Source organism: Phoca vitulina, unplaced genomic scaffold (assembly GCF_004348235.1).
Source record: "Phoca vitulina isolate PV1807 unplaced genomic scaffold, GSC_HSeal_1.0 scaffold9, whole genome shotgun sequence".
Taxonomy (NCBI): Eukaryota; Metazoa; Chordata; class Mammalia; order Carnivora; family Phocidae; genus Phoca; species Phoca vitulina.
In genome coordinates this window covers 50,768,218-50,790,733 of record NW_022589712.1, presented here as the reverse complement: position 1 = coordinate 50,790,733, position 22,516 = coordinate 50,768,218, and the positions used below count along the sequence as shown (strand labels likewise).

Below are 22,516 nucleotides of genomic sequence, written 5' to 3'. Positions count from 1 at the left end.
ACTTTGATTTGAAAAGATATATGCACCCCAGTGTTTATTGCAGCATTATCTATAATAGCCAAGATGTGGAAACAGCCCAAGTATCCATCAGTAGATGAATGGATAAAGAAAATGTGGTACACACACACACATACACAAAAACACACACAATGGAATATTACTCAGCCATAAAGAGAAAGAGCTCTTGCAGTTCTTTCCATAAGTGAAATAAATCAGACAGAGAAAGACAAATACCATATGATTTCATTTATATGTGGAATCTGAAAAACAATACAAATAACAAGCCAAAAAACAGAAACAGACTCATGAATACAGAGAACAAACTGGTGGTTGCCAGAGGGAAGGGGTGGCAGGATGGGCGAAATAGGTGAAGGGAATTAAGTAGTACAAACTTTCAGTTATGAAGTAAGTCGTGAAGATGAAAAGTACAGCATAGGGAATATAGTCAATAATATTATAATAATGTTTTATTGCAACAGATGGTAAGTATACTTACTATGGTGAACATTGAGTAATGTATAAAATTGTTGAATCACCATGTTGTACACCTGAAACTAATATGACATTTTTTGTCAACTACACTTCAGTAATAAATTTTTTTAAAACAGTGAATCAGATCAGCGCATATGAATCCAAGGGATGGGAAAAAGTTGAAAAGGTTTATATTATTTATAAACCTCATCTTTGTGATTCTTTAGCCAGGAGTAGTAAAACAAATTATGTTGTTCTATGTAGTGATTTGACTTCTTTTAGAGAGTGAAATTATTTTAGGATTAATACTGTGTAGCACTGGACATTATCCAGAATAAGATAAAATTATATTAATAGCTTGTTATAGGTAGACTGAAGTACTTTTACTAGATAGGTAAAACTTTTAACATATTTATAAAACTATATAATATAATAATTCATTAAAAAAAGATTTGGTGGGGTGCCTGGCTTGCTCAGTTGGAAGAACGTGTGACTCTTGATCTCAGGGTCATGAGTTTGAGCTCCATGTTGGGTGTAGAGATTACTAAAAAAATAAATAAATAAACTTAAAAAAAGATTTGGTAAAATATTAGGAAATAAAATACAGTACTACTAAACATTTCATATATAATGACAAGTTGAGGTTACTCCTGCCACGCATGGTTGTATCAACAGTAGAAAATTTTGCTAGAGCAGTTCACTACATTAAAATATTGCTGGGAAAAATTACAATCATCTTAATATTTGTAGAAAATATATTTGACAAATTCAGTACCCATTTGTGATCAAAAGTCTTTAAAAAGTTGAAAGAATATGAAAGAAATGTTAACATTTATTAATCCTGAGGGGTAGATATACAGATATATTATTCTGTACATTTTTTTCAGTTGCAAACTTTGCAATTTAAAATTATGGTTTTTGTAAACATTTTTGCTTGTTTTTGCTACTCTCCTCTCCAACCTCACAGCATTTACAAAGCACGTAATAGTAACAAGAACGGTGTTTACTTCTTGCCCCGAGTCTAAGTTCTCCACACATGTAAGTACATGACTTTCCCTCTCTGGCATGATCAGTGATGAGGAAATGGTCAAACTGTAAAGTTAGGGACTCTGAAGGGACAATCAACAGACTTAGAAATTGCTTCAGATGAAATCCCTACTGCAGTTCTGGATTGAATTCTCAGTTTGTGTTTTTTTTTTAATATTTTATTTTTAAGTAATCTCTATACCCAACATGGGGCTTGAACTCAACCCCGAGATCATCAGTTGCGTGCTCTACCGACTGAGTCAGCTAGGAGCCCCTGAATTCCTCAGTTTAAATGAGAGCATTTACAAGTATAAATGTCTATGTCAAGCTATGAAAAAATAATAGTATTGTGTGACTGTAATATGCTTTTGTTTTTTTATTTTGCTTTTTTTTTAGGTATCTACGAATCTTTCAAAATGTGGACCTATCTAGCAATTTTTACTTTAGGTAAGTTTGAACTTAGTTTCTCCTGACTGACAGGAGAAATGTGTTTATATTATTTTCCAGGGTGGAAAAACAGAATCAGAGGACACAGCGGTACTTCCTCTATTTTTTTAATCGGTCAAACGATTTCATCTAAAAACATAAAGATAAAGGTATTTCTTCCTTTTAAAAATCTGATGTTTGAATATTGAATGGACAAATTACAGGGGAAGTATTCTCACTATAAAAATCATCTTTGTTTTAGGTAGGATTTTAATGAAATAGTCTCGTAATTTTTAATTACATGAATGAAATTTGCATTCAGTTTCTAATACAGAGTTGTAACAATTTCACAGATTGTTTTAGTTAACAATCTAGCAAAATTAGGTAAAAATAAATCCATAATAGAAAGAATTGTTATAATACCAACATACCGCTAATGATCTTGTAAATTAATGTTTTCCTGAAGAGGAATGTGGCATAAAGCATTTATGAAAACATATCCTAAGAAAATAAATTAGGAGAGAAAATATTAATTCCTACTTATAAAGAGACATTTATAGCTTCTCTATTTATGATAGTCCCAAACCAGCAAACCAGCCAATGCAGGGACAACTCAAATACCAGTAACTGAACGATGGGCAAGTAAATTCTAACAGTGCATTAAGATAGAGTATTATACCACCACTGATGTGACCAATATGTAGGCCTAGGAGATGCAGTTATTGTGCTAAATGGAAAATTCTGTCAGCTGTAATATCCAAACTAAAAAGGGAGAACACAAAATAGCATGCACCAAAAAGGACTTGAGTCCCAAGGATCAAACAAGGGCTTAGAGTGTTGTAGCTATTGGTGCTATGCACTGATGGGGTACTTGCATTATTTTAAATTTACTTTTAAATTGTTTGTACAGTTAACCACTTATTTATCTGTGAAATAAAAACATGTTTACTATGTAGAATGGGTTATGTTTTCATTGTTGTGAAGCTGAAGGAAGTTCATTATTTTAACAGTGGTCTAGTGAAGGGTTCCTAAAGAAAGCATTTTCACTTTCACAAATGTTTATTGAATGTTTATTTCCATTATGTTTATCTCAGTCATCTGCTTTTCTGTCTTTATTGCTTAATTTTATGTTTATAGCATCTGCAAGTTGTTACTGAAACTTGGTGGTACTGTTAGAAATGGTCTTCTCCACGATTTCAACTTCGTTTGCATCCCCATACTGAGCTCTGGGATCAAGTCATCCCAGAAGTAAAAGTATGTCAGTTATGGTTTTTGTGTCTAATAAGTAAGCTTAAAAAAGGATATACTACATTCTTAAGATTAGGCTGGAATAAAGCAATTATTCTAACGGAAAAATTGATTTTTAAAAGTTAAAAATCAACATCCTCCCCCACCGCCACCTGCTGTGATATTGACATATAACATCTGTAAGTTTAAGGTGTACAGCGTGATGATTAGATACACATATGTATTGTGACATGATTACCACAATAAGGTTAGTCAACACCTCCATCCCCTCACATAATTATGTGTGTGTGTGTGTGTGTGTGTGTGTGTTAAAAACATTCAAGATGTACTCTCAACAGATTTCAAGTTATAATTCATTAATGTTAATTACAGTTACCATGCTATGCATTAGATCCCCAGATATTATTTATCTTATAGCTGGGAGTTTGTACCATGTAACCAACATCTTCCCATTTTTCCCACTCTACCCTTTTCCCATGCCCCAGCCCCTGGCAACTACCATTCTACTTTCTATTTCTATGAGTTTGGCTTTTTTAGGTTCTGCATAGAAGTGAAGAACATATAGAAATAATTAGACTTATTTCCCTTAGCATACTGCCCTCAAATTCCATCCCATGTTATTGCAAATAGCAGGATTTCCTTCTTTTTTTTATGGTTGAGTAATATCCTATATCCATTCATCCATTGCTGGACTCTTAGGATGTTTCCATGTCTTGGCTATTGTGAATAATGGTTACAGTCAACAGGGGGCTGCATATATCTCTTCAAGATGGTGATTTCATTTCTTTTGGCTATTTACTCAGAAGTGGGACTGCTGGAATATATGGTGGTTGTATTTTTAAATTTTTTAGGAACCTCCATACTGTTTTCTCTAGTGGCTGCACCTATTTTCATTCCCACCAACAGTGCACAAGGGTTCCTTTTTCTCCACAGCTTAGCCAACGTGTGTCTCTTATCTTTTTGATAATAACCATTATAGGAGGTATGAGTTGCTATCTCATTGTGGCTTTAATTTGCATTTCCCTGATGTGATGATGAACATTTTTTCACGTATCTGTTGGCCATTTTCTTTGGAAGAATGTCTATTCAGGTCCTTTGCCCCCTTTTAAATTGGATTTTGGGTTTTTTTGTTTGTTATGTTTTGCTCTTGAGTTTTATGAGTTCCTTATGTATTTTGGATATTAACTCCTGATCAGATAGATGGTTTGTAAATATATTCTCCCTTTACATAGGTTGCCTTTTTATTTTGTTAACTTTTTTTTTCCTGTGCAGAAACTTTTTAGTTTGCTGTTGTCCTACTTGTTTATTTTTGCTTTTGTTGCTTGTGTTTTTGGTGTCATATCCATAAAATCTTTGCTAAAAGCAATGTCAAAGAGCTTTTCCCCTTTGTCTTCATCTAGTAGTTTTATAGTTTTTGGTCTTATATTTAAATATTTAATCCATCTTGAGTTAATTTTTGTGAATGGTGTAAGACAAGGGTCCAATTCATTCTTTGCATATGGGTATCCAGTTTTCCCAGCACTATTTATTGAAGAGATTATCCTTTCCCCATGTGTCTTCTTGGCTCCCTTGCTAAATAGTTGACTCTCTATGCATGGGTTTATTCTGGGCTTTCAGTTCTGTTCCACTGATCTATGTGTCTGTTTTATGTCATGCTACTTTGAATGCTGTAGCTTTGTAAAAAAGTTTGAAATCTGAAAGTGTGATGCCTCCATCTTTGTTCTTTAAGATTGCTTTGGCTATTAGTGGTCTTTTGTGTTCCATACAAATTTTAGGATTGTTTTTCCTATTTCTGTGAAAAATGTTATTGGAATTTTGATAGGGATCTATGGATGGCTTTGGGTAGTATGGACATTTAAACAACATTAATTCTTCTGCTGTATGAACATGAGGTATCTTTCCATTTTTTTGTGTCTTCAGTTTATTTCATCAGTATTTTATAAATTTCCAGTGTAAGATCTTTCTCCTCCTTGGTTAAATTTATTCCTAAGTATTTTATTTTTTGATGTTATTGTAAATGTGATTGAAAAGTCAATGTCTTAATACAATATTTATCCCTGAAATTAGATGCTAGTAAAATTAATGGCTCCATCTAGCAAATATGGTAAAATTGAATTTCACAGATGAAACAGATTAATTTCAGTCAAATTATATGAATAAATTAAAGAAGAAATAATAATTGAAATAATATGTAAGTCTCCAGGCAAAATTGTAACCACCTTAAATATTACTAAAGTATTTTATGAATTTGTGTAAATCTAAAGAATTCTAGATACCTTCTGAAATTCTGTGCTAAAATGTATAGCTAGAGATACTTTAAAAATTATTAATTATGTGAAATCAGGATTGTAAAATAGGTTTCTTTTGGCCTCAAGGCCAAATTTTATTTGCAAAGACTGTTGTAACTTTTTGGATGGTTGTTACTCTCCTAAAACATGTTTTATTGTAATGGCTTGTATTAATTGCTTATTCCTGTTTTATTATGAAGTCGATTATGGTACTGCCACTAATAATTAATAGAATTATTTTTGTTGATATGTAAACTAGAGTACAGACTGTGCACTATTGGATATTTTGGATATTGTAACATCTATGGAACTCCATTCAGATATGTATGAGAGTGTGACCCCTTTGCACAAGGCTGTGAAGTTAAAGTGATTTCACTGTGAAGCAAAAAATGCAAATTGCAAGTCAGTGAATGTTGATCATTCGCATTGTATTGTATATTTCTAATTGTGCAAATGCCTAAGTCATGCAATGATTTTTTTAATTGAAGCATAGTAGACATACCATATTATGTTAGTTTCAGGTGTACAACATAGTGAGTTGACAATTCTATATATTTCTCAGTGTTCACAATGATATAGTCATCTGTCATCATACAACATTATTACGATATAGTTGATTATATTCCCTGTGCTGTACTTTTCATCCCTGTGACTTATTTTATAACTGGAAGTTTGTACCCCTTGATATCCTTTACCTGTTTTGCCCATCCCCCATCCCCTCCCCTCTGGCAACCACCAGTTCTCTGTATTTGTGCGTTTATTTCTGTTTTTTGTTTGTTTGTTTGTTTGTGTTGGTTTTTAGATTCCGCATATAAGTGAAATGATGCAGTATTTGTCTTTCTCTGTCTGACTTATATCACTGAGTGTAATGCCCTCTGGGTCCATCTATGTTGTTGCAAATGGCAAGAGCTCATTTTTTTAATGGCTGAGTAATATTCCATTGTATAGATATACCACATCTTCTTTATCCATTCATCTGTCAGTGGACACTTAGGTTGCTTCCATATCTATATCTTGATTATTGTAGATAATGCTGCAGTAAACATAGGGGTGCATATATCTTTTCAAATTAGTGTTTTTGTTTTCATTGGGTAAATACCCAGAACTGGAAGTACTGGATTGTATAGTATTTCTATTTTTAATTTTTTGAGGATGTAGTGATTTTTAAGTTTCTAATTATATTCATGGTTTACTGTGTTTTATAGTGTTTATTTGAATAGTTTTGCTTCCAAGTAATTGAATGGGTGCTAATGTGGTTCAGTTTTTAATTCCATATAGGAGCCAAGACTGAAATATGTTTTGCTTTTATAATTCTTATTAAGTTTCAGTTATGTTCTCAGTTACAGCTATGATCTGTCCCACTCACTTCAGTATAATCTCACTGTCTTGCGAATGCCCCTGGAGATGTTAAAGTCAGAAACAACCCAGCCTCGCCAGGAGAGTTTCGACATCTTTGAAGATGAAGGATTAATTACACAGGGTGGAAGCGGTAGGTGGTTTTCAGCACATCTAATGTAGGTTAATATGGCATCCATGAAATGGCATCTCATTAAATTAACTCACATTTCCTTCATATTTCTCTGTCCCTTATTGCTCTGTGTCCTTATATGAGGTTGTTTTGGATATATAAACTTGACCAATTCATTTTTATAGAGCTCATTAATTACGATGTGATTTCATTTGTGGGCCAGCCAGAAAATTGTATGCTGACATTTCCTAGCAAATATTCATGTATTTTTAATGGAATACATTTAGGTCTAGGCTTTTGGTGAAGTTTGAATGGAGAATTGGTTTTTTTGAATATTGGAGAATACACACCACCACCTTATTTTCCTTCATAGAGAGTTTTGGCAAAAATTCACCATGGATTATCTCTTGTGTCCTAGAAATTTACTACAATATCTCTAATTCTTATAAAAACTCTGCTCAGTTGGTATGATGCCACTTTTAAAGAAATAAAGACTAAGTAGGAAACAGGCATAGAGATTAAGATCACATGGCCAATGTGCCAAGGAACCAATGCAGCGGGTCAGAGGTTCTTATTTTGATTGGTCCCAGCTTGACCCAGGTGTCCCTCATAGGCCTGCTTCTGTCAGGACCACTGTAGGATCACTGCAGGGCCACATGTGGGGTCATCCTGGAGATCCTAAATGAACCAGTCGCACAACAGGATGGTTACCTTTATCCCTAGATTTTTGGGTTGGCCTAGAACTTTAAAGCCTGAGGCAGTGCTAAAATGAATGTTGTGAAGGAATCATTTCAGACTTAAAGCCGTTTAGCTGACTTGGATATACTTTGGAAACATAGTAAGTCAACAATGTCTCGGACACCTTGCTCTGTGCAACCTGAATAATAGTGATGAAGATGTGGGTGCAGAGTTAGCAGTGCACTTTGCACGTATTATTTAATCTGAACATATCTCTGAGGTGAATAGTAGTAGCATTGTTTTACAGTTCAGAAAATTGAAGTTCAGAGATGTTAAGTAACTTGCCAAAGGTTACAGAGACTGGTAAGTGGCAAAAACAGGACTCTAGTTCTTGTGTGTACTATTTGTGCTCTGTGTAAAGCATTGAAAGGGCAGAGAAGGTTCAGTTTTTAGGAATCAAACCAAGTGCATTTGACACAGTATATAAACACTCTCAACATACCATGTTTTGAGAAGAAAAATAGCCTGCTATCCAGAACTGTTACAGTCTTTTTTTAAAAAAAGTTTTATTTATTTATTTGAGAGAGAGAGAGAGAGAATGGGCATGAGCAGGGGGAGGGGCAGAGGGAGAGGGAGAGAAATCCTCAAGCAGATTCCCCACTGAGCTCAGAGCCTGGCCCAGGGCTCGATCTCAGGACTCTGAGATCATGACCTGAGCTGAAATCAAGAGTTGGACACATAACCAACTGAGCCACCCAGGCGTCCCACTCTTACAGTCTTTTAAGCCATAATCATACTTATTTCTCATTTTGCCCTTTATATAAGTTTTGTAAAACTCATCAGTGTTTAATAAATGTATCTGGATATGTTGAAATGATGTTTGGTGAAATTAATTTCTTCATATAGAAAAAGCCTGATATGATAGTAACTGCCACTTACAGAAGTATCAGTAAGGCACCAGGCTTGTTCGAAGCACTTTGTGTGCATTACCAACATTACCATCTTTACAACAACCACATGATACAGGTACAGATGAGCAAATGCGCACTGAGGTAGTAAGTAACACTCTTGATCACAGCTGTCACCCTGCTGACAAGAGTCAGGGCCCGTATTTGGACCCAGGCACTCGGACCCCGGAGCAGTGCTTCCAGCCGCTGCCCGATGCTATCTCTCAGCCTAGTCATGTATTTGTCCATGTGTCCTTAATTTCCCTCTTGTTTACTTTCCTCTTAGGTTAAAAAACTCTCACAAATCAGAAAAATGTGTTTATTCTTTTACTTTGTACAGAATCAGCGCAGTGTTCTGGGTGATGATACGAGTTATATCCACTGAAAATGGCAATTCTGTTAATCAGGCATTTTATTTTGAAGTTAAAAACAAAAACTTAAAGATGAATATAGACCAATTTCCTTATATTTCTGGTACCAACTTTTATTTTTCAGGTGTATTTGGGATCTCTAGTGAGCCTTATATGAAGTATGTGTGGAACGGTGAACTTCTGGATATAATTAAAAATACTGTGCATCGTGACTGGCTGTTGTATATTATTCATGGGTTCTGTGGGCAGTCAAGTATCCTTTTTTTAAAAAAACTAAGGTATATATTATTAAACTTATGCTGTATCAATCTGTAGAAGACTGTATAGGAATTATAAGATTATTAATTACCATTCTGTGCACCCAGCAGGAAAACTTACTGATGATATCAGATAGTGGAAATACAAAGAGGTATGCAGATCATTTGAACAGATCTCTTATGTACACAGAAAGATAAACACCAGGAAAGAAAATGCTACGTGCATAGCAAGTGATATAGGCAATAAGTATCATTCATACCTGAGAGGAGGAGAAGATTCACTGACAGGTGGGGAGGATGGGGGAGGCTCATAGGAAAAGGCAGGCTTGGCCTGTCGCATCCTCCCCACCTTAGTCAGACCTTAGCAGGAAGCAGGGAGCAAATTCCTAGGTGGGGAAAGCACCATGAGTGTAGGGGTAGAAAAGTTCATGGGAGTGTTCTGCCTTGGGTGTAAAATCCTTGGGAGGTAACAATGTAGTGGGTTGTGGGGAGTCATATTGCAAGTCACCAGATTGCTTTGGTGGTCAGACTAAGTAAGCATTTTGGGTTTGGTGCCTGAACATTTGGAAGTTTTTTCAAGAGGGTAATGTAGAGGGGAGTACTTAGAAAGGTTGAGTTGACACTTATTTTCAAGCTGGATTAAATAAAATGAGACTAGAACAGGGGGCATGAGTTAGGAAAAGATTGCTGTGGTTCAGGCATAATGTGATAAAGTCCTGGATTGGAAAGGGACAAAAGAGGTTAAATAGATGTAGGTTGAACCTTGGGTTAAGCTGATTTTGAGTTCAATTTTATAAATACTTTTTTTCCTTTTATTTAATTTCTACCTATGGTTAAAACCTTTCCAGAAAGTGCTATTATGCTATGAGGCTTAGAGAGGCAGTGTACTACTTTCTAGGAGTAGTATTTAGTTGTTTCCTGTCCCTTTTTGAGATCATGTAGGGCATTTGTACACCTAGCTTGTTTTCCAGTTGACATTCTTTCTTCTGTCTTAGGTTTTTTAAGGCCTATGGTGAAAACTGTAAAGGAGTGGTCGTTTTGAGATCATTAAGTGGGTAAACGTGGTTACTGATATTTTTTCTTGCACTAGAACATTTGGGAGGAGTGGGATCAAGGGGTATAGCCGGAGAGGTTAGTCCTAAAGAGGACTGGTGGTGCTTTCTTTCTGGCAAATGAGGAAGAAGAGAGGCTAGATGAAGACACAAAGGAAGCTTAAAATGAGGATGAGTGAGATTTATGCACTACACTTGCAAGTAAGCCTCATTACTTTATAATCATTTCCAAGCAGTGAGTAGTAGTATCTGCTTGGTTTGTTCACTGAATAATGAGATTTGGCCCTGAATTACCATTTCTGCTTCCAAAAGTGAAATGTACCTGGAAAGAACACAAGGTTTTCACCACCAAGGACACCAAGAAGAATGTGCTGCAGTTTCTAATGGCATTTTCCAAGAGGTAGTTCTAAACTGTTTTGTATCATCAAGAGCTAACTCAGGGCCAGGCATATATTAAGCACAGTAAATGTTTGTGTTTTTAAAATAGCGAATAGCACCATGGATTATAATTTTAAAGCTCATTAGTTTAGATGATGAAACTAGTTTCCTAGCTGTCCAGCATTTAATGAATTCCGGAAGTCTTTATGGTGATAAAAGAAATTGCTATATATTCAGCACTTACTATAGGACAGGCACTGGTTTCCACACATTACCTAACCTAGTCCTCCTAACCACCTCATAAAGTTAGTTACTTTACTAGTACTTACACCATTTGACAGAAGATGAAACTGAGGCTCAGAAAGCTAAATAAGGTGACATAATCGGTAAGCTGCATATCAGTTAAATAATTCACAGAGTTTAGTTTTTGCAGTTAGGTGACAAATTTGGGTAACTTTTACAGTATTATACTTACTCCATTCCCTAAGTATTATATGTTGCTTCATATTTAACCCCCTGTTAAGTGACATATGCTCTCTTTGAGAGGTGTATGATCTCTGAAGACTAAAGAAGGATTAGTTGTACCCATTTACATCCTTTAGTTGGCGATAAGGAGAGACCAGGTCTTCCCTTGGCCGCTAACCCTACACCTTTTTACCACTTCCTCTAAAATTCATGGAAACCACTCCTTAGGGAGGCCTGTTTTTGCCTTAATACCTGCTTCATTTGGAAGAACAGTTAGAGCCAATGCTGTTCCATTCTTGGGTAGAACTTTTTGGTGTTCTTTAACCTTCCGAACAAGATATATTTAAATGCATATTTAAGGTCTAGGGATTCTCTTGGTGTGGTGTAACAGTTCGGTGTGAATGCTCAAACAGCTTTAACTTGATTTCTAAGAGCTGTTGATCTACGGACGACCAGTCTATGTGACTCTAATAGCCAGAAGATCCAGTAAGTTTGCTGGGACCCGCTTTCTCAAGAGAGGCGCAAACTGTGAGGTAAGGTGGAGAAGCAATGGCACTGCTTAACCTTTCACATCAACCTTGCTGACAGAGGAAGCCAAGTGGGATTCGAGAAAGTGGCATTTCTTAGTATGGGATATGATCAAGAGAATAATTAATGCTCCGGAGTATCTGAAACTTGTGAGGAATGTGACTAGTATACGGATGTTCTGAAAAATCAACTATCTTAGAGCCAGTTATGCATTGCCTTGGGGAGTTATGACATGTCTCATGTTTTGGAGAATGAGCCATTTCTGTAAGATACGAAAAAATGTAGTGCATATTTAGTGTAGTGACTAAAATGGCAAAGCACCTCCATCAGAGGAGTAAGTGGAGGGGAGCACTCATTGGAAATGCATCCTTGATGAGAAGAAAAGGTAGAGCGAGGCATGGAAACCCCTTCCCCCCTCGCCTCTGCTTTAGTTGGGCTCCAGGCAGGCTCCTATTCTGCTCGGCCCTGGAAAATAACCACAACAGAAGTCCTGTCCTGCCACCAGTCATGTCATCTCCTCCAAGTGTTTCATCTCTATTTGCAGTAGACAGCTTGAGTCTTACGCAGATGTGTGATTGGGTAGACAGATTGAGTGAGACATTGGGTTTGAATCCTGGGTTAAAATAGCACCATTGTTCTTAAAATTATATCAACAATGAAAATAGTTATAACTGGTGCCCTAAGAAAATTCACAATTTTGCTATGTTACTTATTTTTTAATATTTCACAGATAATCAAGCAGACATGTTATTAATGCTTCTAAAATTATTCTTTGTCATATCCTTCTATACTTTTATAAGTCAAGCTATCTCAAGACCTTTTTTTCCCCCTTCTGTCCATCAGGAATTATTTGAATCTCACTCTTTTGTCCTTTCATTCCTCCCTGGTCTTCAGAATTGAAGTTTTATATTCCGCTGGTCTTCCTAACCTCCTGTATAATTTCATGTAATTGTTTTCCTTTTCTCTTCCTCTCTGCCATTTATATCACTCAAGCTGTTCTCTGTCTGCTACTTGTATTATTAGCTATTTAATTTGATTTTTTCCTAGTCTATTCTCGGCTATTTTTAATTGCCTTTCTTTGTTGCATTTTAATGGTTTTCCTTTCCTAATGTGCACATTGAATATTGATCAACATTTACCTCTTTTAAAATGCTCTAAAGATGGAAATTATAATTTCATTGTATACTTGGAAATTTTTTCCACTAAAAAATTCTAAGAACATAAAATATCTTTAAATGCCCCCTTTCTTTTCAGGGTGATGTTGCAAATGAAGTGGAGACTGAACAAATACTCTGTGATGCTTCTGTGATGTCTTTTACTGCAGGAAGTTATTCTTCTTATGTCCAAGTTAGAGGATCCGTCCCTTTATACTGGTCTCAGGACATTTCAACTATGATGCCGAAACCACCCATTACATGTGCGTGCAGCAGTCTTTTTAATTATGACTCTTTACCCACACTTTGAGATGATGAACTGTTGTCACAGAAATCCATAAATTCTTAGATGCTAACAAAATTTTAGTACTGGAAAGTAGATAATTTAGAAGAAGGACTTCTGTTAACTTTATTCAATAACTTTATCATTTTTCTTTTGTTTTGGCTGCTAGTAAATTGTATTTTACTTCAGAAATGTAGGAATCAGTCAGATTCAGTAAATGCATGAAGAATGAGTATCTGATAAGCTCAAGAGGAACTTGGGAAGTGGAACTACTAGATTAGTTGAATTGCATTTCTTTAAACATTAAAAAAGAGAATGAAACCCTATACTTGTTTTATTCTTGCTTTATGATTTTCATTCTGGTATTTATTCATCCTTTTTATCTCCCTCAGTGGATCAGGCAGACCCATTTGCACATGTGGCTGCCCTTCACTTCGACCAGATGCTTCAAAGGTTTGGCTCCCCCATCATCATCTTGAATTTAGTGAAGGTATGATGTGCTCGTCTGTTTGGTTATGAAATTCAGTCACACTGGAAAATCCTTTCCTCAGCCCAAAGGGGTCATTCTTGTAGCCTGCTTTACCTGTCCCCAGAGGAGAGGTCTATAGACTTTCTGTGCTGTGACAGAGCACTGCGTCTGACGTCCAAGCCACCGTCTAAGCCTTCGGTTCAGTGTGGCCTCTTCCCTGGGTGCCTGGGAGAAGCAGCAGTATGTTTCCAAGGGAAGAAAGTGATGCTGTCAGTCTTCTGATTTCCTTGGGTGAACTGGAGATGCGTGAAATTCTGCCTTAGTTTCCAGGACAGCCTGGAGAAGGAAGCACGGAGATCACAGGGCCACAGCCTAACCTCGATACAACCCAGTCCCTTGACAATCCAGAGATCTCTTAGGAAGGTCAATATGTAGTAGTAGGATCTGAAGGCTGGATTCAGAAATTGGGGCACTGCCATGGTTCAAGAACCAGGTGGACAAAGTGGTGGCATGGCCTTACATTTCTGTGCTTCCTTGTGAGAGTACACTGTCTGGTCAGCATAGCTCGTGTATATGCCTAGGACTTTGGGTCAACAGCCTAGGATGGAGAGCAGGGAGACCAGGTAATAAATTGTGTCTGTATCTGCCGCAACTGTGTGCCTTGAAAGAATTTCAGTCCACAGCCAAGAAAACCCTGAAAGGAGGAAAAGCAGGGGTTTTGTTATGTTATGGTTGTAGCAGTGGTCAACACCTTAGAGCTGAGATTTTTCTGAGAGGTTGGTTAACAAATGTGACTCAACTGAATAAAAAAACAAGGAATGCTGTGTCCATTTAGTTCATTATTTAACAAGTATTCTTGAAGGTTTCCTTTGTGCCAAGGTGGTCATAGAAACAATTCATGCCTTCACAGAGCTAACAGTCTAATGGTGAAGTAATGCAGAGGTACCAAAACAAGCTCAGCGGTGCCATGAGAGCTTATAACGGGAGAGAAGTTTCCCCTGAGGAGGTGATGAGTCTGTGCAGACTGAAGGAAGAGGCGTTAACTAGGCCAAGAAGAGAGGGAATAGTATTGAATTCCGAAGAGCAGGTTCCAAGGCCCTGGGTCAGGAGGGGATATGGTGTGTTTGAGGAAGGAAAGGCCATATGGTAGGGGTCCTGCCGATGAGGGCCAGAGAGATGATGGGCGTACTGTTGTGGGATGAGGCTGAAGAGATAGCTATGGCCAGACCATGCAGAGCCTTGTAGGGCGTGTCAGTGAGTCCGGTCTTTATCCTGAGAGTATAATGGGAAACCATTGAAGGTTTCGCATGACTGAGAGGATTGTGATCAGATTTTTATTTTAAAAAGACTATCCTGACCTCAACAAAGAGAACATATGGATTGGCAGAAGGTTAAAGAGTGCTGGAAGACTACATAGAAGGCTATGCCAATTGTCCAGGGAAGGGGTGACCCTGGCTTAAACCAGGATGGTGTGGTAGAGCTGGAGAGAAGCGTGTGGAGGCCGGAGACTCAGTGATGGGCTGGCTGTGAGCTGAAGGAGAGGGAGAGAGGTCAGGCTTGACTCTTAGGTTTCTGGTTACTCGGGTGGCTGGATGGTGATGCCATTCACCAAAATGGAACACTGACTTTTCTCCATGTTTTACAGAGTCCTTATACTGCCGTTAAAAGCTATGGCTAAATGGAGATTCAGTCTATGATGTTTGAAATAATTCTGCATTAAATACACAGATTCAAAACATAATATCCGATACATGTGATTGTGAAGTGTTCTTGCCCAGGTTTCTCAAATGTACATTTATTTTTTAATCTTTAAAGGCTAGTCGGTGGACTTCAAAATTGTACTTGTTCATCATTCCATTGCCATAAAAATCCTGGTAATAACGGGATGTTAACTAGAAAATAGTTTAGAGATTAAGCTGCCGTTTTGTGGAATAGAAAAACAGTTTTTTTTGTTGTTTTTGTCATTATTTATTTTATTCATAGGACAAAAGAAGATGTTTACTCAGTTCAGTCGGCATAGTATTAGTTTGTGATTAGAGTCAAAGAATGCATTTGTATGTGGAATGATACTGAAGGATCCTCACTCTTTATTCTGCCTCCATATGAAGTCACTAAAGTGGAATACTTTCCTTGATTTCTTTTCTCTCTTACCATGTGTTGTGAACCATCCCTTTCCCCCCTTCCTTGGTTGTGGAAGTTTGAGGCGCTGCTTGACATTTCCCAGCAATCCATGCACCTTCGGTGCTGTTACTGGGGAATCAATAGGAAGTCAGCCTGGAGTCAAGCATAACTGTATTTGGAGGTTTTTAGTCTGAGGGCCATGGATGGTCATTGAGGCAGTCTCTGAACCCTTGGGATGACAGACAAAACCACTTGTACAAGTGATGTTTTCATTTGGTTGTAACAGGGGTCTGTGACCCTAAGGAGGCTGGCTAAACAACTCACTGATGCTAATCCGTGATGGTCAGACGGTGCACAGAGCAGATTCTTTACACAGAGATGACCGAAGGTTGATTAGATAACCTGTTCTCCCCATCTCATGAAATGTCAGATTTGATCAAAGAATTTCAAAAAGCTTTTGTTTCCCTAGTTGATTTAAAGTGCTTTTGAGAAAAATTCCAGAGATATAATTTAATTTTCTCAGATGTAAAAAGCTAACTACATGTTTGTCCTAAACTGATTTAACACCGTTCTTAATCAACTCTTTTCTAATTCCTCCATTTGATTTACTCAGCTGTGCAAAATAGTTACCCTTTTTGTTTCCACAGAGGTTATCTAATTAAATTCATGACAACTGATAACTAATCCCCATGATTGAAAGCAGCAGAGACCCATTTTGATGCCAGCAACATGCCTCACACCATGTCAGTGTTACTACCTTGTTTCTAAGTAAGGTCCTGAACAGTATAACAATAAAAAAATAGTTCCCACGTGCCAGATGCTCTGATAAGAGAATATCATGTTTTATCTCTTTTAAACCTCACATTATTGCTGAAAGGAAAATACTATTGTATCCATGTATTGTATTGTACCCATTTTATAGATGAAGAAATAGAGGCCTAGGAAAGTTGAGAACCTTGTCCAAGACTATGTGGCCAGCAGGTAACAGAGCCAGCATTCCAGCCCCAGAGCTCTGGAATGCGAGGCATGTCCTATGTAAGGGGGTACAGCAGGCGGGGAGGCAGAAGGTAAGATTTGGTCCCATGAACTCCTCTTAACCTCATTCAACCACAGTGTAAAAGGGCGGAAAAAGGCCTGCCTTGGCTACCTCACAGGGTGTTTTATGAGAATTAAATTTAAAAACACATGTAGGCTGGGATGCCTGGGTGGCTCAGTCGGTTAAGCGGGTGCCTTCGGCTCAGGTCATGATCCCAGGGTCCTGGGATCGAGTCCCACATCGGGCTCCCTGCTCGGCGGGGAGCCTGCTTCTCCCTCTGCCTGCCACTCTCCCTGCTTGTGCTCTCTCTCTGACAAATAAATAAATAAAATCTTTAAAAAAACAAAAACACATGTAGGCTGCAAAAGCACTCTCAGCCAATTGAGGGATTATCCATCCAGACCCAGTTGATTTCTGTGTGGTCCTTGCCTGGCTGGAATTGGGGATTTCTTTCTTCTGGTACTTGGGGAGTTCTCTGCCAGAGTGGGATGTGGAGTGTGTAGACCAGGCCCAGGAGGGTGAACTGGGCTTCTTAGGGCTGCAGGAAGTTATTAAAAAGAAATCCCATCTCCTTGAATTTTTGAAGCTAATTATCTGTTGATTTTAATTCAATGAAGTGTTTATTTCTTTGCATTTATATTATTTTTATTTTAGGCTTTATTTCGGTATATTTAAGACTTAGGCTTCTTGTCTTAGCTGAAAAGTAAAAATGTTAAAAGTCTGTTCCTCTGATTTAAGGTAATTAGAACCCTGAAAATGTTTAATTTTTGATAAAGGAACGAGAGAAAAGAAAACATGAGAGAATTCTGAGTGAAGAGCTTGTGGCTGCTGTGACGTACCTCAACCAGTTTTTGCCTCCTGAACACACGATTATTTACATCCCTTGGGATATGGCCAAGTACACCAAAAGGTGACTAAATATTCATATGTTTGGTTCTGGTATTTTCCTTTCCTTGTGATATAAAATTGCAGGAAGCTGATCTCTATGGTAAAGTAACTGTGGGCGCCTGGGTGACTCAGTTGGTTAAGCGTCTGCCTTCGGCTCAGGTCATGATGCTGGGGTCCTGGGATCGAGCCCCGCATCGGGCTCCCTGCTCAGCGGGGAACCTGCTTCTGCCTCTCCCTCTGCCTCTCCCTCCTGCTTGTGCTCTTTTGCTCGCTTGCTCTCTCAAATAAATAAATAAAATCTTAAAAAAAAATAAAGTAAATGGTATCTTTTAATTTCCTTCATGAACCTGCTGAGGGGCCTTTTTGCTACTGATGTATAATTTGAGTGCTTAAATTAATTGACCAGGCTCTTTTTTTTTTTTTTTTTGCCCATGACTTATACCATTTGCACATTCTCTTTGAAGTAGCTAGTCATTTCAGGACATCCCTGCTCCACGACTTTCCCTCACAGGCATTGGCTTCACTTTTCCATGTTTCATCCTGTCCCCCTGTTTAATCCCTTTCTCAGACACCACTTTCAGATGATCTCGCTTGTGGATGAACCTGCAGTAACTCCTGAGTGTTCATAGTAAATCCAAACTCCTCAGTGTAGTGTTAAAGCCCCACCGCCTGGTTGGTTCCAGAATATAATAACTTTTTCTTTATTCTGGGGCCATTCTGTTCCTGAAAAATGAAACTGCATGCTCAGCCCCCCAGCATGGCAGCCCAGGGTCCCATACCTGAGCCTTTGTTCCTGTTGTTCGACCCCCACCTCCCTGGGGTGCTTTCCCACCCCTCCTTTACGTGCCAAGATCTGACTCAAAACGTCTCATCCAAGGGACCTTCTTTCATTAACTTTGCATTCTCCTTTTACTCATTTCCTAGGCGTCATATTCACACAAGGTTTATTTTGAGGTCTCGTTAATTTTTTTTAATGTTATTGTATTGTTTTGTACTTTAACTCATTGTACTTTTCTCTGAATCATTTTGTGTAGTTAGATACCCATGCACACACTCACACACACATATGCACACATTTTCCTAGAGTCTAAGCCTGATTACAGGGGGGCACCATTTATATTTATTCTCCAGGGTTTTCTTCCCCCGCCCCCCACACTGTGCATCACGCTCTCCTCACAGTCATCTTATGAATGCATATTGACTTGATTGATGTGACTCTTAAGTAGTGAAAGGCTTTGGGAAAAGCTCTCCAGGGGATGTAATGTGCCAAGATTAAGGCTTGCCAAGAGTTGATACAGGCCCTTTATGTCTCTTTGCACCAAATCTTGTTAGTTATTGAGTACACATTATACTATAGAAACTAATTATTACAATGTTCCTGTTGGATACAAACCAGAGATTTTAAAAATTAAATCCCTGAATATCATTACTATGAACTTCTATTTGCTTCAGATGTAAAGGTAAAAATATATTAAATGGGCTCTTCTCACTTTTCTCATTCTTCCTCCTCTCGTCAGCAAGCTGTGTAATGTTCTTGATCGACTGAACGTGATTGCAGAAAGTGTGGTGAAGAAAACAGGTTTCTTTGTAAACCGCCCTGATTCTTACTGTAGCATTTTGCGGCCAGATGAAAAGTACGTATGGTGTTTAAAAACTGAAATCAAGCATTTTGCTCTTATGGATAAAAATATTCTAAATATGAGCAGTTTGTACTTCTTGAAAGACAGATGAATTTATTGGGGCAGATAAGATATTCAGGTGATTGTGGAATGAACATTCACTATGGGCACAGGATTTCCTCTGGTTATATATCTTGAGATGGAAGCCACAGAATCTTTATCTCTTACTTCATGGAATAAACATTACATAAAATATATCTGTAAAGTAAAATTTTCTGCAGTGAATTCTGTTTTTCAGCATTAAATAGGAGCAGGAATTCTTTTCTATTGACTAAATACTAACATTTTTATGAAAATAATGTTTATCATTGTATTATAATTATTTGTTCACAAATCTTTCTTCTACTTTGTGAGCTTCTTCAGATCAAGGATCAGGTTTTATTTATCTTTTAAGGAACTAATATTGTATATGTCCAGCATTTTATTTTCAGCTAACGAAGTTAACTATAATGGTTAAAAAAAAAACGAAGAGCAAAAAAACAACCAACTATAGTGTGTATGTCTTCAGAAGTCATCCTTTTGTTAAAGTTTGAATTTTAGGGTACCTGTGACAGTGGTCCGGAAGACCATTCCTAGGCTCAGTGATGCACTAGGAAAACTCAAAGCACTCAGCATGTTGTTCTCATGGCTGTGATTTATTAAGGTTAAAGGATACAAAGCAAAATTAGCACAGGGAAAAGGCACATGTGGCAAAGTCCAGAGGAAATAGGTAAAGCTTTCGGAGAGTCCTCTCCTAATGGAGTCACACAGAACATGCTTAATTCCCCAGCAACTTGTTGTCACAGCATGTGTGAAATGTTGCCAACCAGAGGAGATGATTAGATAATCAGTGCCAGGGTTTTTTATTGGAGGCTGGTCCCCTAGGCAGCTTCTGCTTGGCACATACCAAAATTCCTGACTCCCATAAGGAAAGAGGATGTTCAGCAAAACCATATTGTTTCAACAGACAGTTTAGGCACAGTGAGCCGCTCTTGTCCTTCTGAGAATGGTGGGAACACAAGTTCCCAGATGCCAGCCAAGGGCCAACCGTATAAGCAGGCCTTTCTGAGGATAGCAGTCAGGCCTATTGTGTTAACCGTTCTCTGTACTGCACCTTCTTTGAAATAATGAAGATATTTTAAGAAATTAAAAGGTTTTAAATCATTAAAATGCTTTAAGTCATTAAAATAAAATATCAATATCATTATATAGTACTTAGAACATATTCCCAGGCATTCATTAGCACATGGAGAAAATAAGTAGGAAGGAAAATAATGAGATCTGCAAAAACAACCAAAGGAATGCAACAAAGCTCCACGAAGAAATGCTGGAGGAGGTGGAGGATCTTAATGTTGAGGGGAGAAGGATAAGGCTTAATGCCCTGCAGTTACTGTTCATGTCTGTAGAAACCAAACAGGAAATGGGCTTAAATTAAAGCAAGAGAGATTTTGGTTGAACGTGGGTGACAAATGCCTGAGTGTGGGACACTGGGGCGAGATAAGATGCTTCTTTCCTGGGTTCCCTGTGAGGAAAGAGAGCATGGATAGCATTCCATCTCAGTTATTTGCATATTCACTTACCAGAAAGAAGGAAAGTAAGCAGAATCAGTTGATTATTCCGGCGCATTCGGCCCTATTACTTTGATTCTTTATAAAGAGCTGGAACCAAAAATGAATATAGATTATGCTATTAACTTTTTTCTTAAACATCTATTTTTAAACACAGGTGGAATGAACTAGGAGGATGTGTAATTGCCACTGGTCGCCTGCAGGTATATAGATGATACTATGTTAATAATAAAAAGCATCTGTATTCCTGGTGTATGAGGTTTTCTGAAAGCAGCCGGGAGAGAGAGAGACTTCTCACTTAATGCAAAATTATTAACTGTTTGGGATGGTGTTGAAAAGCCTAACTGCTAGTGTTTAACTCTTACAAATGATGTACAGCTAAAATAATGCCTGTGGAGTTTTTCTATACATGATAAATTTTATTATTGGAAATCAAAACAAACAGAAATGGGAAAAGAATAAATTAGAATCACTTTGGAAAATGAGCCAGAAACAATCACTATATATATATATTAATTATGCTTTTAAGAAAGATACGGCCTCAACCACTGAATATTTGGTTTGTACAATAAAGGAGGTATATCAGGGAAAAAAGCATATAGTTTACCTATTGGTACATGAGGAAAACATTCGCTCTCTGTTTTATTTTAAGCTCAGGAAGAAAATCCAAATACAGACTAGAAGGTGTAAGGATGCCATTGCAGCAATATTAAGTGGGTAGCAAATAGAACCTTTTTATAACGTTCTTCATTGTTCAGGAGTAATACCCTGCCTACGGTTTTTCTTCTATTTTTTAAGAAAAGAAATCTAAAGTGGGGTAGAAGCAGGTTTGGCCACTGAATAATGGTTGAAAGGCTTACGGTATTTCTCTTTAGACGGGTGTTCTTCGAACCAACTGTGTGGACTGTTTAGATCGCACCAACACAGCACAGTTTATGGTGGGAAAATGCGCTCTGGCCTACCAGCTGTACTCCTTGGGACTGATCGACAAGCCTAATCTGCAGTTCGATACAGACGCAGTTAGGTAAGTCTTACTTTCTACCTTTTGAATGCTGGTAATGACAGAAAGCAAAACTGGTTAATAATAAGGACTTCTATGAACTTACTTCTTTTAACTTCTCACAAATTATGTTGCCGAAAGACGTTTTTCAAATTAATTCTGTAATAAATATTTCCATTAAAGACCTGTGTGTTGTTGCCATGGTTTTTATTTTTTTGTGTTGATTATGAATAAATGCTGTGCTCTTTATATAAATCCAAAGTGCTTTAGATAAATACAAACTAGTGGGTTTTTACAAAAACAAATCCATGGGCACCTGGGTGGCTCTGTTGGTTAAGCATTGACTCTTGGTTTTGGCTCAGGTCATGATCTCAGGGTCATGAGATCAAGCCGCGTGTTGGGCTCCATGCTCAGCATGGAGTTGGCTTGAGATTCTTTTCCCCTCCTTTTCCTTCCCCCTTGTATTCCTTCCCCCCACCACCGGCCCTGCTCATGCGTGCTCTCTCAAATAAATAAATAAATAAACTCTTAAAAAAAAAAAACAACCAAATCCAGACTGCATTAGAAAGAAAAAGTCATGTGCCTTCATACATTTTGAATTAAAAATATAAGATATATGAAAGATTGATTCTTCATTAAGGATTACTGTTTCTTCACTGTCCATTGGATCTATGGCATTATGTGAAGTGCTATTTCTTGAAAATACAATAACGGTTATTATTGGTCATCTGAGGTA

General features: G+C 37.6%; 1 protein-coding gene across 1 annotated transcript in view; it reads left to right on the top strand.

Moving 5' to 3' along the window:
- The window catches only part of FIG4 (FIG4 phosphoinositide 5-phosphatase), a 118,720-nt gene that overhangs the window by 26,371 nt on the left and 69,833 nt on the right, over positions 1 to 22,516 (top strand). The window contains exons 5-14 of the mRNA XM_032408089.1: positions 1,894 to 1,944; positions 6,800 to 6,948; positions 9,048 to 9,176; positions 11,508 to 11,608; positions 12,858 to 13,020; positions 13,433 to 13,530; positions 17,443 to 17,576; positions 19,072 to 19,188; positions 20,938 to 20,983; positions 21,656 to 21,804. Coding sequence (XP_032263980.1) covers positions 1,894 to 1,944; positions 6,800 to 6,948; positions 9,048 to 9,176; positions 11,508 to 11,608; positions 12,858 to 13,020; positions 13,433 to 13,530; positions 17,443 to 17,576; positions 19,072 to 19,188; positions 20,938 to 20,983; positions 21,656 to 21,804 — 1,137 coding nt within the window. The remainder of the gene's footprint in view (positions 1 to 1,893; positions 1,945 to 6,799; positions 6,949 to 9,047; positions 9,177 to 11,507; positions 11,609 to 12,857; positions 13,021 to 13,432; positions 13,531 to 17,442; positions 17,577 to 19,071; positions 19,189 to 20,937; positions 20,984 to 21,655; positions 21,805 to 22,516) is intronic.